Genomic DNA, 14,894 nt, shown 5'->3' on the forward strand with positions numbered 1-14,894 from the left:
TCTCTTGGACATCTCTGTTTAAATGAAACGTCATCTTCGCACTTGAAAATAGCGCTTGATCTTTTATTTAGTCTTTCACGGTCAAAGGTGGGTTTGTTAATATTGTTCGCAAAGCCACTTCCCTCTGTCCGTTTTATTCGATCTGGAAGAGTTCAAGCAGAACGGAGTAAACCTCTAAATTTGTATATTTGTTGTTGACCAGGCTGAAGAAATTTTGTTTGCCGTGGGTGAGGCGTTATCTTTCCTCTGGGGTGGTGTACCAGTTACTGCTGATATGATTCTGAAAACTAATTACACTTCTCTTTCGACGGACTCAAATTTTTTGATGAAAGAAGTTAAATCTTTGTCTGATGCCAAAATTGATGCCGAGGAAGATAATCGTACTATAACCAGAGAAACAATTACTGGAAAACTCTTTAATACTCTTCTGTATAATAGCAGGAAGGATGAACGATGTGCTGGAACTGTGTGGATGCTGTCTTTGACCATGTACTGTGGCCAACAGTCATCAATCCAACTAATGCTTCCTAAAATCCAGGTTAGCAAGCGGTAACAGGAAGCTTCTTTGCTGCTGTAACCACCCCTGCACCATCACAACAATAAGGAAAATTAAGCACATTATCATTCCAGTTAATTTAGATGTATTACCCATTTGGAGCCATCTATGATACCCTGGGATTGTTATCTCAAATACTATTTTATTAGAAAAGCCCCATGACCATCTTGTGCTATATTGTCAACTCCACAATTGGTAGAAGCTTGTACAAACTGCTGCTTAACTAAAATATTTTTCGCAGGAGGCTTTCTCACATTTGTTAGGCGACCAGAATGAACTTACACAGGAGCTGGCATCCCAGGGCATGAGCATCATCTATGAACTTGGTGATGCATCAATGAAGAAAAACCTAGTAGATGCTCTGGTAAATACTCTAACTGGCACAAGCAAAAGAAAACGAGCTATAAAGGTAAAATCTATCCATCTGGGTTCTTCTTTCTGGTTCTTCAGTTTTTGTATTTGTTCCTCAAGTAGTTTTTTGTTTTTCAGCTTGTTGAGGATTCTGAAGTGTTTCAAGAGGGAACCATCGGTGAGAGTCCCACTGGAGGGAAGATTAGCACTTACAAGGAGCTTTGTAATCTTGCAAATGAAATGGGGCAACCTGATTTAATTTACAAATTTATGGACTTAGCCAATCACCAAGCTTCTCTTAACTCAAAGAGAGGAGCTGCTTTTGGGTTCTCCAAGATAGCCAAACAAGCAGGAGATGCTCTTCGACCACATTTGCGACTGTTGATTCCGAGGTTGATTCGTTATCAATATGATCCTGACAAAAATGTGCAGGTAGGATTACTACGTTTTCGGAATATTGACCTGTTACTATCTGGCGTATATTCAATTAGGGGACCTATTCATCCTGAAATGCTCATAATTTCATGGTTCAGTCTGTGCTGTTATTCTATTTTGCATAATGATGATGTGTCAGCATATCCAAGCTATATATTCATCACTAGTCTCGCGACTAAACATTGGCTTGTTAAACTGAACTGAGTGACACCATTTCTAGCATTGAAAAGCATTTTTCTTTAATCAGTAGATTTTTTTTAGTTTTACAGGAGAAATATTTACCAGTTGCACTTCTACAAGCTGCATAAATCGCTTTCGGTCCAGTACATTTATTTATTTATTTTTATTAAGTGAATAAAGTTCCTCAGTTTTTATTTGAAGATAAATAATGTTTCACCACCCAAAAATATAGCTATATGAGTGATATCACTTATTCCTACCTGGCGGGTTCATCTCGTCATAAAAGGTCGCAAAGGGTGCGTTTGTTTACTTCTTTTAGTAATTGCTACTTTTCATGTAATCTTGGCAGGATGCAATGGCACACATTTGGAAAGCACTGATACAAGACCCTAAGAAAGCTGTTGATGAACATTTGAATCACATCTTCGATGATTTGCTAGTACAATGTGGTTCACGGCTTTGGCGCTCTCGTGAGGCATCCTGTTTGGCCCTTGCTGATATAATTCAAGGTCGGAAATTTGACCAGGTGGGATCTTCGTTTCTGATAGAAAATTTAAATGAAATTTCCTGTTGCATGTATGAAGTTAGACTCCATATCTTAAACACTAGTTCTGGTTTTTAGATGATGTTAATTCTTTTCGTATATCAATTTACATACCTGCCGGGTTCTAGAACCAGCTTGTAGTGAAGTATAGCATATATATTCACCCAGCCTCCTGGTTGTTTCTTTCTTGTTTGTAAACATTGTTGTTCTATCAGATTTTCTAATTGGTATTCTTATTTCATGCACTTATGTAAATAAAGGTCAGGGAGCATTTGAAAAAACTCTGGATAGCTGCATTCCGTGCAATGGATGACATTAAAGAGACTGTGAGAAATGCTGGTGATAAGTTATGTCGTGCTGTGACATCCTTAACGATAAGGATCGGTGATGTCACGCTTACTGAACTATCAGATGCAAAACAAGCAATGGATATTGTTCTTCCTTTTTTGCTTTCTGAAGGAATAATGAGTAAAGTGGACAGTGTACGTAAGGCTTCAATTGGAGTTGTTATGAAGCTTGCAAAGGTTAGCCTTACTTTGGTAGATTGATGATCTAAGAGAGTTGTGCTCATATATGACCAATTTGTTTCCTGGTAATGGTATATTTCCATATCATGCCTTCTTCTCAGAGATTATTCTTGTGACTTTGGTAGTGGTATATTTTATTTTATTTCAATACAGTTGAGTAATCAGTAAATCCGGACTGTAGAAACTAACCTTGTGTTGTCTGTTTCTAATCCTTTTGGCTAGGAGGACAGATATGAGCTGAATGTTAATTAAACAAACTAGCATCTTAAAGTTTTTTCATGTGCTATGTTCTTTTAGTTTAACTCCAAACAAGAAACGCTAAATCAATTTGAATTGTATATGATTGCATTTTTCTGTACTTGTTATGCATCACATAACATGTTAAACTTACTTGCTAGTTTTGGTCAACTGAATGTGCTCCAGGGAAATATTTATGATCCTTTTCAAGTGATTTTGTGCTATTTGTTTCCCTTTGCAGGGTGCTGGAGTTGCCCTCCGTCCACATTTGTCAGACTTAGTTTGCTGTATGTTGGAAAGTTTGTCTAGTCTTGAAGACCAAGGACTTAACTATGTTGAGGTATCATTTACTGTCAGCAACTTCAGTTTGAATCTTCACCTTGTCCCGAAATCGTATTAAATTTAACTTTTTCATGTTTCAGTTGCATGCTGCCAATATTGGCATAGAAACCGAGAAACTTGAAAATTTACGAATTTCAATCTCGAAAGGCTCTCCAATGTGGGAAACTCTTGATCTGTGTATTAATATAGTGGATATTGAATCACTTGATCAGTTGATTCCTCGTCTCACGCAACTTGTTCGGGGTGGTGTTGGCCTCAATACAAGGTCAGTTATGTAAAACCTTCTATTGGTAACGAACTAATCCATCTACAACTTTTACTTGACACTATTTCTTTGGGTTTTGGCCGGTACTATTGTTAAGTTTATTACAGAATTTGATAGAGGTAAGAAAACTTGGGACCAATGCCTTGTCAAATTGATTGCATTCAAAAATGATGTCATATGATTTAAGCCATTTTTGGACCAGTGTCCCGTCTCTGCCATCTGAACACACGAAAATAATCATATCCCCTATTTAATTTCCTAAATGTTTTTTGTTATGGCTTGTAAAGAGTTCCTGAGAAAACTGAGTTCAAATAAGGTAGACTAAATAACTTTAACCATTCAATTAGTTTAATATTAGTGACGTAATTCCATACCTTATTACCTTTTCACCCATCTTCATGAACTCAGACTGCCTCAATGGACTCGTCTAACTACTACTATTTGATTGGTTCAAAATAAGTAATGCAATTCCATACCTTCTTTTCCATCTTCATGAATGCAGACTGCCTCAATGGAATAGTCTAACTGCTTTTAGTGTGGTGTTGGAGTTGTGTCTTTTATTTCACGTAATCAGTTGTAGTTTTGTAGATATTGATATTTTTTTAATTTTTCATTTTTCTTAACAGAGTTGGTGTTGCCAGCTTCATCTCCTTGCTAGTTCAGAAAGTTGGTACTGAGATAAAACCATTCACTGGAATGCTGCTAAGACTTTTGTTTCCTGTTGCCAAGGAGGAGAAAAGTTCTGCTGCAAAACGTGCTTTTTCAAGTGCTTGTGGCATTGTATTGAAGTATTCTAGCCCCTCTCAAGCTCAAAGCTTAATCGAAGAAACTGCAGCTCTGCACTCTGGTGATAGAAGCTCCCAGATCGCTTGTGCGAGTCTTTTCAAAAGCTTCTCATCTACAGCTTCTGATATAATGAGCAGTCATCAGTCAGCGATTGTTCCAGCTATATTTATTTCCAGGTAAACCATTGTAACTGCATACTTCTGAGCCTGATCCATGTGAGATATTTTGCACAATGAGCATAATACCTAATAATAACTGATATTAGTCTTAAAAAAGATCAGCAAATTATTGCCGTAAATTTATAACTCCCATGTTCAATACCATCCCCAAATAAGATCCAGAGAGTATTTTGCAATTTGGGGCACATGGTATCTTTTTTCTCTTTCAAAGATCCAGAGAATATTTGGCTGATGTTTCTGTACCATCTTTAAAACCTTTCCCTCGATGCAAAAGCTCATTATATAATCAAAATCTTACCTTCTATTTGTTAGTAGTTGAGAAGCTGATAGTGATTATAAATTTCAGATTTGAGGATGAAAAACAGATTTCAAGTCTCTTTGAGGAGGTTTGGGAAGACATCACAAGTGGTGAAAGGGTCACACTGCAGTTGTTTCTGCAAGAAATTGTGAATCATATTTGCGAGAGCATCACATCATCCTCATGGGCAAGCAAAAAGAAGGTAAATTATCTTTCTCATGCCAGTTTTCTCTCTTCGTTGTACTAATTGGTATTTCAGCTGGTGTACTTATAGAAGATTTAAACTTGTTTTCAGTCTGGTAAGGCAATTTGCAAACTAACTGAAGTCTTGGGTGATTCATTATCGCCGCACCACAAGAGATTGCTGCAATGTCTTGTCAATGAAATTCCTGGACGTTTATGGGAGGTGAGACAGGTTCTTTCATTCTAATATTTATTTTCGTTTTCCTATTCCTTAAAGGTTCACAAAAAAGTTAAGTGAGATATTGCAGCAGCAGAAAGATTAAATTGGAGAGTTCTATTTTTGTTGCTCCACTAAGAGCTGCAGCTCTAATATTTATTTTCCCGTCCCTGTGGATGGATAGAGCTGGTGTATGTAAGATGCACTTTTGTTGCACTAGTATTTCAAATCAATACTTATGATTGCAGGGAAAGGATGCTCTTTTGGATGCCCTTGGTGCTCTTTCAGTCGCTTGCCACGAAGCAATAACTAAGGAGGACCCAACAACTCCCACTACCATCTTGAGTCTTATCTGTTCTGCATGCAAAAAGAAAGTCAAGAAGTATCGCGAGTCAGCCTTTTCTTGTCTGGAGAAGGTAAGTAAATGACTAGTGGCGGCGTACTATGCAAAATTTAAGAGATCGATCATGATATCTAAATCTGCTAATAGTGCAGTTCTTGCACAGCATAGTGGATCTTTGAATATTATGATTATATTTATCAGGTCATAATAGCTTTTGGCGATCCAGAGTTTTTCCATGCTGTTTTCCCAATGTTGTATGAGATGTGTAGTACTGCTGCCGTCAAAACGAGCACTCAAGTCCAGCCAGCAAGTGATGCTGTCAAAACAGGTTGTTACACGACTACTATACAATCCCATGCGTCCTATGCTTCGATTGATAACACTTTTGCATCATTTTTGTTGGGTCACACCGGGTACTATGTTGAGTAGTAACTGTTAGTTTTTGTGTTTTTCTCTCATTTAGCTGGGTGATTAATAACTTAGATTAGGACAATTGAGGTAGAAATAGTCAGATGCTCGTCAACCATTGCTTGTTTAATAAGAAATCGAAAGTTGATCAAGGAAATGAAAATCCCTTACCTCATTGAAAAGCTCATATAAGAGATAGGTCCTGTGCCGTCAGAATTGTCTCAGTACTCTAAACAGTCTATATTTTGTTTTCAGAATCAGAAAATGGAGAAGACGGACATGTCCCACTTGAAAAAATTATGGAATGCGTCAAGTCTTGCATCCAAGTGGCAACCATAGATGACATTCTTAGTCAGAAAGCAGATTTGATTCATGTTCTTCTAATTTCCTTATCACCTGGTTTTCTGTGGACTGGTACTGGTTTCTTCTCTCACTTAATCTTTCAATAAACTTTTAATTACCCTAACCAATCTATCTTTCGTGAGCAGTAAAAATGTCTGGAATTTCATGTGTGGGAAAGCTTTCTTCAAAGTTTCAGAGTCTTTGGAATGACTCCATGGATGACCTTTTACCTAGTGATGCAACAAAATTCGTTCATGAGGTACATAGTTTGAACTCAGTTACTACCCCATGCATGTATAATTTTAACTGCAAAATAAGTGTTGTGCTTGCGTTTCAGTTATATCACTCACTAGTTCCTAAACTACTGGAATGCATACACACAGTGAAGATAGCGCAGGTATGTTCTATTCTGGTTTGTATTCAATTCCATGACAGTCTGCACGGATTGAAAATTGAAACAAATTTCGTGATTTTGGTATTCGTTTTTTATGTAAGAGATCTTCACTGTTGATGAAAGTTGATGTCCTTATTAGGTTTTTATTTAGGGTAGCTTGATTATGTCTAGTTTACTTGCATTTAGAGTTAGTTTACTTCTCAAGTTAGTTTATCATGCTTTTTGAGTGTTTTTCTAGAAGGAAAGAACCGTTGTTTAGACAGAGTACAGGACTGGGTTCAACCACGTCTGGTCTAACCCTTTCGTCTAACAAAACATTTGAATCAACTATGCAATTTTATTCAACAAGATTCCACCTACCAAAGGTTTGCATATTGGAATCGTTGACTATCTTCATTCTATCATTTGCACGACCAGAATGTGATGATTGAGAAAACTGTATGATTGTTGTAATAATCTCACAAGCTATCTATCTTGTCTTTAAACTATATTCTAATTGAATGTTTTTTTTACCTAAAACCTCAGTTTCATGTAGCTGCTTCCACATGCCTACTGGAGTTGATTGAACTGTATAGCATGGTCTCGTCGTTTCATCCCGTGGAAGTAGATTTCAAAGCTGAGATTGTATCTTTGCTTGAGCTCGAGAAGAGCGAAGAAGCCAAGTCGGTGTTGAGAAAATCCAGGGATGCTGTTGCAAATCTCCCCTCGTTAACTAAGTAAGCACATAGAAGATTTAGTTTGATGCCTAACATTATGTAATAGAATATAAATGAGAATCTCAGACGTCGTTTGTTTTTTTTAGTTGGGTTATACAAGTTTGATTAAAAGAACTAGTTTATCGTTTTAAATGGAAACATGTTAGTGATGTGTGACATGGAAATAATTTTGTGGTGGTTTTTCTTTTTATGCGTCATGAGAAGTGAATTGGAGTGATTCCGTGATGGTAATGCACAGCTAATATAGCTAATATATCAGAAAAACCAAAAACAATTGATCGAAAAGCTCCAGGAGTCTCAATTCGTTATCTCTTATCAATCCAAGGGCATGCGAATCAATTGACCGAAAGGATAACTGCAGGAAAAAAGCTAGATGAATCACCTAGAAACAGGATGGTAAAACCCTAAACGAAATCTAGTCATAACGTTCCCGAGGGACCAACGCATACCGGAATCAAAGCCGGACATGACATCGCCGAGGAGGCCAACTCATGCCAGAAGCCGGTGTTAGGAAACAAACTAACGAATTTGCATAATATATTATTATTATTATTTTTCCATCAAACATTCCGTTATATTAGATTAAAGGTTTACAAGCTTCCTTTGAAAAGGAGCCAAATACACCAATAAATTTATACAGGAGGAAAAGATAAGCTACAAACAATAAACTTAAGACATACATCAAACAAGCTTTGAAGCTTGATTTAGAACCATAAAGGTTAGAAGATAAACAAAGGGGACAACAAGCCCATGAGATAAAGAATTGCCCCACAAAGTGAGGCCACTCGAGGTAGAGAATGACCGACCACTGCCACATAATCAGCCACTTTGATAAACATTGCCACAGACGTTGCGAAAGAACGATCGCGGTGTTAACATATTATTATTATTATACAAACAGACTTAACGAATTTGTTAACATACAATAGTTATGAATCGTAAAAATTATGAACGGTAAGATTCAGGAATTTTAGTTTTCTGATTAATAATTTAGAAGAATGGATATAAAAAGCAAGATAAGAGGGACTAATTTATATACAATTCATATAAGTTAAGTGCACGGTTAACAATTTACATAGATGATAGATGACCTTCGAAAATTACACTCATTATATAACCCTCCTTCATTCCTGATCTTCTTGAATTCTCTTGAGCTTCAAAGCAGTGCGCTTAACTAAATCCCCAAAAGGTTCAGTCAGTAAAATATCCTTTTTTGACAATTCGGTAACAAGTGCGACTGCCTTATCTATGTATCCTTTGCGACAATAACCAGATAGTAGAGTTGTGTAAGCCACCATATCAGGCTCCAGCCCACTTTCTATCATTCGATCAAAGAGTTTTGTGGCCTTTTCTATCTTGTTAATCTTGCACTGACGATCTATCAAAACTGTATAGCATACAACGTCTAGTCCAATGCCGGCAGCTGTGAATTTTCTCCAGAACTCTGAAACTCTCTTCTTTTGCTCTTCTCCTTGAACAGAACCTGTCTCTGGATCCAACTTCTGATAACTATTAAGCAAAACCGTGTACGTTACCACATCAGGTTTGATTCCTCTCTGCTTCATGTCCTCAAAAAGATCATCGGCTTTCTGTAACTCATTCAGCCTACAGTAGGTGTGAATCATGATTGTATAAGTAAACAGATCAGGGATGAGTCCTCTCTCAACCATTGTGTCAAATAGCAGCTGTGCCTCTCTCACATTGTTTATCTCACACAACGCCCCAATCATTTTGCCACACATGCTCCTCCCAGGTTCGACTCGATAAGCCCACATTTTCTTCAGTACGTCAAGAGCTTTGTCGAGATAACCCTCCATGCAGAGACTAAAGAATAGTTTGTTGTACACACTCTTGCTCAGAGGGCGTTCCAATCTAACGAATTGTTTATAGGCCTTTTTTGAAAGGCCAGATTCACAGTAACCTTTCACCAAACTGGCATAATTGTCCGGGCATTTCTGCTCTAGCCTACTCAAGAAATCTTCGGCTACTTCTACTTTACGTGCAAAACACAAGCCTTCAATGATCACATTGTGAGTGACAGCATTGGGCTTTGGACCCCCAGCTTTCATTCTTTTATAAATTTCTTGTGCCTCTTCCTCATAACCATTCCTTGCCAATCCACTGACAAGCACATTGTATGTGACTAAATCAGGAGAAATGCCCTTTCCACTCATTTCATCAATCAAATTAAGGGCATCAGTAACTTTACCTTGAAGGCAGTAGCCATCAATGNAAGTGCGACTGCCTTATCTATGTATCCTTTGCGACAATAACCAGATAGTAGAGTTGTGTAAGCCACCATATCAGGCTCCAGCCCACTTTCTATCATTCGATCAAAGAGTTTTGTGGCCTTTTCTATCTTGTTAATCTTGCACTGACGATCTATCAAAACTGTATAGCATACAACGTCTAGTCCAATGCCGGCAGCTGTGAATTTTCTCCAGAACTCTGAAACTCTCTTTCTTTGCTCTTCTCCTTGAACAGAACCTGTCTCTGGATCCAACTTCTGATAACTATTAAGCAAAACCGTGTACGTTACCACATCCGGTTTGATTCCTCTCTGCTTCATGTCCTCAAAAAGATCATCGGCTTTCTGTAACTCATTCAGCCTACAGTAGGTGTGAATCATGATTGTATAAGTAAACAGATCAGGGATGAGTCCTCTCTCAACCATTGTGTCAAATAGCAGCTGTGCCTCTCTCACATTGTTTATCTCACACAACGCCCCAATCATTTTGCCACACATGCTCCTCCCAGGTTCGACTCGATAAGCCCACATTTTCTTCAGTACGTCAAGAGCTTTGTCGAGATAACCCTCCATGCAGAGACTAAAGAATAGTTTGTTGTACACACTCTTGCTCAGAGGGCGTTCCAATCTAACGAATTGTTTATAGGCCTTTTTTGAAAGGCCAGATTCACAGTAACCTTTCACCAAACTGGCATAATTGTCCGGGCATTTCTGCTCTAGCCTACTCAAGAAATCTTCGGCTACTTCTACTTTACGTGCAAAACACAAGCCTTCAATGATCACATTGTGAGTGACAGCATTGGGCTTTGGACCCCCAGCTTTCATTCTTTTATAAATTTCTTGTGCCTCTTCCTCATAACCATTCCTTGCCAATCCACTGACAAGCACATTGTATGTGACTAAATCAGGAGAAATGCCCTTTCCACTCATTTCATCAATCAAATTAAGGGCATCAGTAACTTTACCTTGAAGGCAGTAGCCATCAATGAGAGTTGTGTAGTTGATGACATCAGGAACCATTCCTTTATCCATCATTTCTTGAAGCAACTTAACAGCTTCTTCCACCCTGCCAAGCTTGCCCAAGGCATCAAACGCGACATTGTAACAAACTCTGTCAAGGAAAATGTTCATGCCGCTAAATTCTTTGAACTTTTCCCATGCTTCCAAACACATGTCCATCTTACAATAGCACTGCAGGACTGAACTCACAATCACACAATTTATTTTCAGACCTTTTCCCAACATTAAATCCAAAAACCCCAACGCTTCAGGTAAATTCATGTCCTTGCAGTACCGAACAATTATCGCCGAGCAAGCACCAACATCAGGACCAAACCCATTTCTCTCCATCTCAAGAACAACACTTTCAGCAGCTTCCGTTTTCATCTCATTACAAAAGCCGCGAACCACCATGCTATACGCAATTCTAAGATCATCACCAGCGAGCACTTTTTCATCTATCATTTTTTTGATCAAAACAACAGCTTTCTCTGTCTGCCCATTTGCACAAAGCCCATCAATGAACGTCTTATAAGCAAACACGGTCGGACTTTCCAAAAGCAACCCAACCGCTCCTTCGAAATCACCTTTCCTACACAATGCGTTAACCACAATTGCATACGTGTACTCGTTTGCACACAAACCCAACTGCTTAAGTTGCCGAAACAGAGCTACAACCATACCAGTTTTCCCAAACTCAATCAAACGGCTCATCAAGAAATTACAGGACTTGATACTAGGAACACGGTTCAATCGTTTCATCTGAAACAAAACATCGATAGCCTCGTCGAACATAGCGAGACTAACATAAGCTTTAACCAACGCACCGGAGACTCGGATCAAGACCTCGTCCTCAGCTTCTTCTTTAATAGCTTCAATCAAATCCATTACAGTGAAACCACGCTCCTCGTTCTTAATAAGTTCAACTAAAACCGAATCTAACTTCCTGTCCAAACCCCAAGTAGATAAAATTCTGACCAGAGTGGCGTAAGCATTAACATTAGGCGAAACTCCATGTTGTTTAAGCTGTGTCAAAAACGACAAAGCGAGATTAGGGTCATCTCTGGTACTATTATTGAGGATTCGCTGAAGACTGGCTTGGCTGAGCTTATTAGGATGATTCACCCGTCGTTGTTCGGAATCTGAGAGATTAGGGTTAAAAGCAGAGACGGCGTAGAAACGCGAAGAGGCAGGTCTTCGAATCAAAAAGAAGAAGGTTGGAGAAAACAATCGCAACCGCATCAAATAAATGATTTACAGAGTTATCGAATGATGGATGATGAGAGAATCTTAAAACCCTAAACCCCACCGCCGTGCTTTTTTTTTTTTTTTTTTTTTTTAATTTTCTCTTATAGAACAAAAACACCTTTCACAATTCACACTGCTGGGGATACTCCGATCCATTTTTAAAAAAGGACCTTGAAGTTGCTCTAATTTTAGGGTTGATTTTACTGTATCTATAATTTTTCTTTTTCTACGGAAAATAAGATAACCCCTTTATTTAATGAATACGACATTATTATTTTCGTTTCCTTACAAATTCTCTCGCAAATGTTTTAATATGTGTGTCCCGTACGTCTAACATATAAACTACCAANTGGACCAAACTCTACAATACCCTTGCAATCAAAAGTTTATTCATCAATACCCTTATGTTTTCTAAGTACCCTTTGACAAAGGTTGACCAACATATGGACCAACATATACCCCTAAAAACATGTAGACCCCATCAATTTTTCTCCACCAATCGGGTTCCTTCTCTCTCCCCTCTCTCTCCCCTCTCTCTCCCGACCTCGTCCCGGCTCTCCCATTTTTGCTCCTCTCCCTCGAGTCCATAGAAATCGATTTGATTCCAAACGAAAGCAAAAGATTGGGATTGAAGCAAACAACAAAGCAAAGCAGAAGATTCAGGTGATATTCTTACGTTTATTTACCAATGCAATTAGGGTTCTTGAGTTTCATCCTAAAGCAATTAGGATATATACCTTGAATGCTCATTCAATTTATTCTCATTTGTATTAGTGTCGAAATGGGTCGCATACTAAGTGGATTGTAACACTTCATTCGAACTGAATCGTAAAAATATTCCGAAATAAATAGTGATTTTGTGGAGTCGATGTAGTACAACTGGTAGACTAGGTATAACTGATACGGGTACAACTGGTAATAGTTTGGTACAACTTAAACGGGTACAACTGATACAATTTTGGTACAACTTGGTAATACTATTTACACGACAGAGGTTCCAATGTGAGTTTTTTATTTTATTTCAGGCACAATGAATAATAATCGTCGGATAATCATCGTTTTTGATTACGGGGGATATTATGCAACAAGGGAAAATGAACTAAGATGGATTTCAAGAGAAAAAGTTCATCAATCTCTTAGAATGGAGACATCTATTGAAGAGGTCAGTTATTCTGCATTGGTGCAGAAAATATGCAGAAAGGCGAAGGTTGATGAAACTATGACTGAGCTGAAATTGAGTTACGTTCCCGAATCAGTGCATCCTAAGAGACCGATACACATACATGATGATGATGATCTGATGTGTTATTTGGAAATGAATCCAGATCAATTCCAAGTTTTGCATGTGGAAGTCGTGAATGATGTTGAAATAAATCAGGGGGATGAGCAAAGTCGAGGGACTGTAGGTTGTTCACTTAATGAGGAGTTGATTTCAAGTAGTAGAGCGACATATGAGAACACGATGTATGAAGGTGAGCCGTCTGAACGTTTTGAGATGATGGAGAATAGTGATGGGAACATGGTTCTTTATCAAGAACAGTCTGAAGAACGAGCAATAGCAGATAACTGTGATATGATTGAAGGTTCTGAGGTCACACCAGTTGTAAATCGTGAATGGGAAGATGGTTTGGATTTGACTTTACGTCAAGAATTTGAAAGCAAGCAAGCAGTTAAAGATTTAGTTGAAAAAGCTGCACACAAGAACTGTTTTGAGTTTGTTATTGTGAAGTCGGATACTATGTTGTTTGTGGTTAAATGCTGTGAATTTAAAAGGGGTTGCAAGTGGTCTTTACGAGCTGCGAGGAATGGGAATTCAGACAGTTTCTCGGTCAGAACTTACAACAAGACGCATACGTGCTTGAGGTCAGATACAAGTACAATGAGGAGAAAAAGGAGAGGCACACCACATTTAGTTGCATCAGTTTTGCGTGAAGATTACCCATGTTTGATAGACACTCCAACTCCCAAAAATCTCATCCCTTTGGTTCAATCAAGAGTTGGTGTTAAAGTGTCTTACTCGACCGCAAATAGAGGAAAAAAACTAGCTGCATATGATCTTCGCGGTACTCCAGAGGATAGTTTTAAGTTGGTGCATTGTTATATGCACATGCTGCAGACAATGAACCCAGGTACAATTTCATTTGTTGAATTGGATGAAGCACAGAGGTTTAAGTACTTGTTCTTCGCCTTGGGAGCGTGCATTGAAGGCTTCAAAGCTATGAGAAAGGTGATCATTGTTGATGCAACAAGTATTAAAAATGTCTATGGTGGAGTACTAATCGTGGCTACAGCTCAAGATCCGGATCATCACCATTATCCGATTGCATTTGGTGTAGTTGATGGTGAGAAAGATACAAGTTGGACCTGGTTTTTCAGCAAATTGAAATCAGTTGTACCAGATTGTCCTGAACTGGTCTTCTGTTCTGATAGAAATCAAAGCCTAATCAAGTCAATAAATACGGTGTACCCGTTATCTCATCATGGGTATTGTATTTATCATTTGTCCCAGAATGTTAAATTGAGCTGCAAAAACGTGAACAGGGATTTAGTTGCGACGAAGTTCATGGAATGTGCTAAGGCTTACACAGAGCCTGAGTTTGAGAAACTCTATGCTGATTTTATCAGAAGGTATCCAGCTGCAAGTACTTATCTTGATAATTATGTAGGACAGAACAAATGGGCTCAATGTTATTTTCCAGGAGCTAGATACAACATAGACACCACTAATACGGTTAAATCTATCAATGGTGTCTTTCGATTTGCAAGGGCATACCCGTTATTACCAATGATTGATGCGATTGTTAGTAAAGTGGCTGAATGGTTTAACAAATACAGGAAGATATCCTTAGAGACTCCAAAAGAGCAGAAACTAGTCCCTTTTGTTGAGACACTGATGCACACAAGGTGTTCTGAAGCAAAGCTCTTACCAGTGACTGAACTAAACAGCTATTTTCTGGAATACAGCGTGACTGGAGTTGATGGTAGTAGTTATGTGGTTGATCTGAGAAGGAAAACGTGCTACTGTAAACAATTTGATATTGACAGATATCCGTGTGTGCATGCAATTGCTGCTGCGATGGAAGCAGCAAGGAACGC

General features: G+C 38.4%; 3 protein-coding genes across 3 annotated transcripts in view; 2 read left to right on the plus strand and 1 right to left on the minus strand.

The window, feature by feature from the left end:
• LOC104754064 (proteasome-associated protein ECM29 homolog) overlaps nucleotides 1–7,520 on the plus strand; it is a 15,352-nt gene extending 7,832 nt beyond the window's left edge. The window contains exons 19-34 of the mRNA XM_010476223.2: nucleotides 203–538; nucleotides 798–965; nucleotides 1,046–1,339; nucleotides 1,872–2,048; nucleotides 2,327–2,590; nucleotides 3,072–3,170; nucleotides 3,253–3,437; nucleotides 4,064–4,399; nucleotides 4,749–4,902; nucleotides 4,996–5,106; nucleotides 5,349–5,516; nucleotides 5,645–5,771; nucleotides 6,107–6,265; nucleotides 6,340–6,452; nucleotides 6,531–6,590; nucleotides 7,113–7,520. Coding sequence (XP_010474525.1) covers nucleotides 203–538; nucleotides 798–965; nucleotides 1,046–1,339; nucleotides 1,872–2,048; nucleotides 2,327–2,590; nucleotides 3,072–3,170; nucleotides 3,253–3,437; nucleotides 4,064–4,399; nucleotides 4,749–4,902; nucleotides 4,996–5,106; nucleotides 5,349–5,516; nucleotides 5,645–5,771; nucleotides 6,107–6,265; nucleotides 6,340–6,452; nucleotides 6,531–6,590; nucleotides 7,113–7,307 — 2,946 coding nt within the window. The 3' untranslated portion in view covers nucleotides 7,308–7,520. The remainder of the gene's footprint in view (nucleotides 1–202; nucleotides 539–797; nucleotides 966–1,045; nucleotides 1,340–1,871; nucleotides 2,049–2,326; nucleotides 2,591–3,071; nucleotides 3,171–3,252; nucleotides 3,438–4,063; nucleotides 4,400–4,748; nucleotides 4,903–4,995; nucleotides 5,107–5,348; nucleotides 5,517–5,644; nucleotides 5,772–6,106; nucleotides 6,266–6,339; nucleotides 6,453–6,530; nucleotides 6,591–7,112) is intronic.
• LOC104752581 (pentatricopeptide repeat-containing protein At2g26790, mitochondrial-like) lies at nucleotides 8,321–11,757 on the minus strand (the record flags this gene model as incomplete). Its single annotated transcript, XM_010474760.2, is given in 2 exon segments — nucleotides 8,321–8,790; nucleotides 9,786–11,757. Coding segments are annotated over 2 exon segments (2,335 nt in total), but the record flags the coding sequence as incomplete, so codon positions are not given.
• Nucleotides 12,940–14,894, plus strand: part of LOC104754065 — a 5,379-nt gene continuing 3,424 nt past the window's right edge. The window contains exon 1 of the mRNA XM_010476224.1: nucleotides 12,940–14,821. Coding sequence (XP_010474526.1) covers nucleotides 12,940–14,821 — 1,882 coding nt within the window. The remainder of the gene's footprint in view (nucleotides 14,822–14,894) is intronic.

The sequence above is a fragment of the Camelina sativa genome, chromosome 16, assembly GCF_000633955.1.
Source record: "Camelina sativa cultivar DH55 chromosome 16, Cs, whole genome shotgun sequence".
Taxonomy (NCBI): domain Eukaryota; kingdom Viridiplantae; phylum Streptophyta; class Magnoliopsida; order Brassicales; family Brassicaceae; genus Camelina; species Camelina sativa.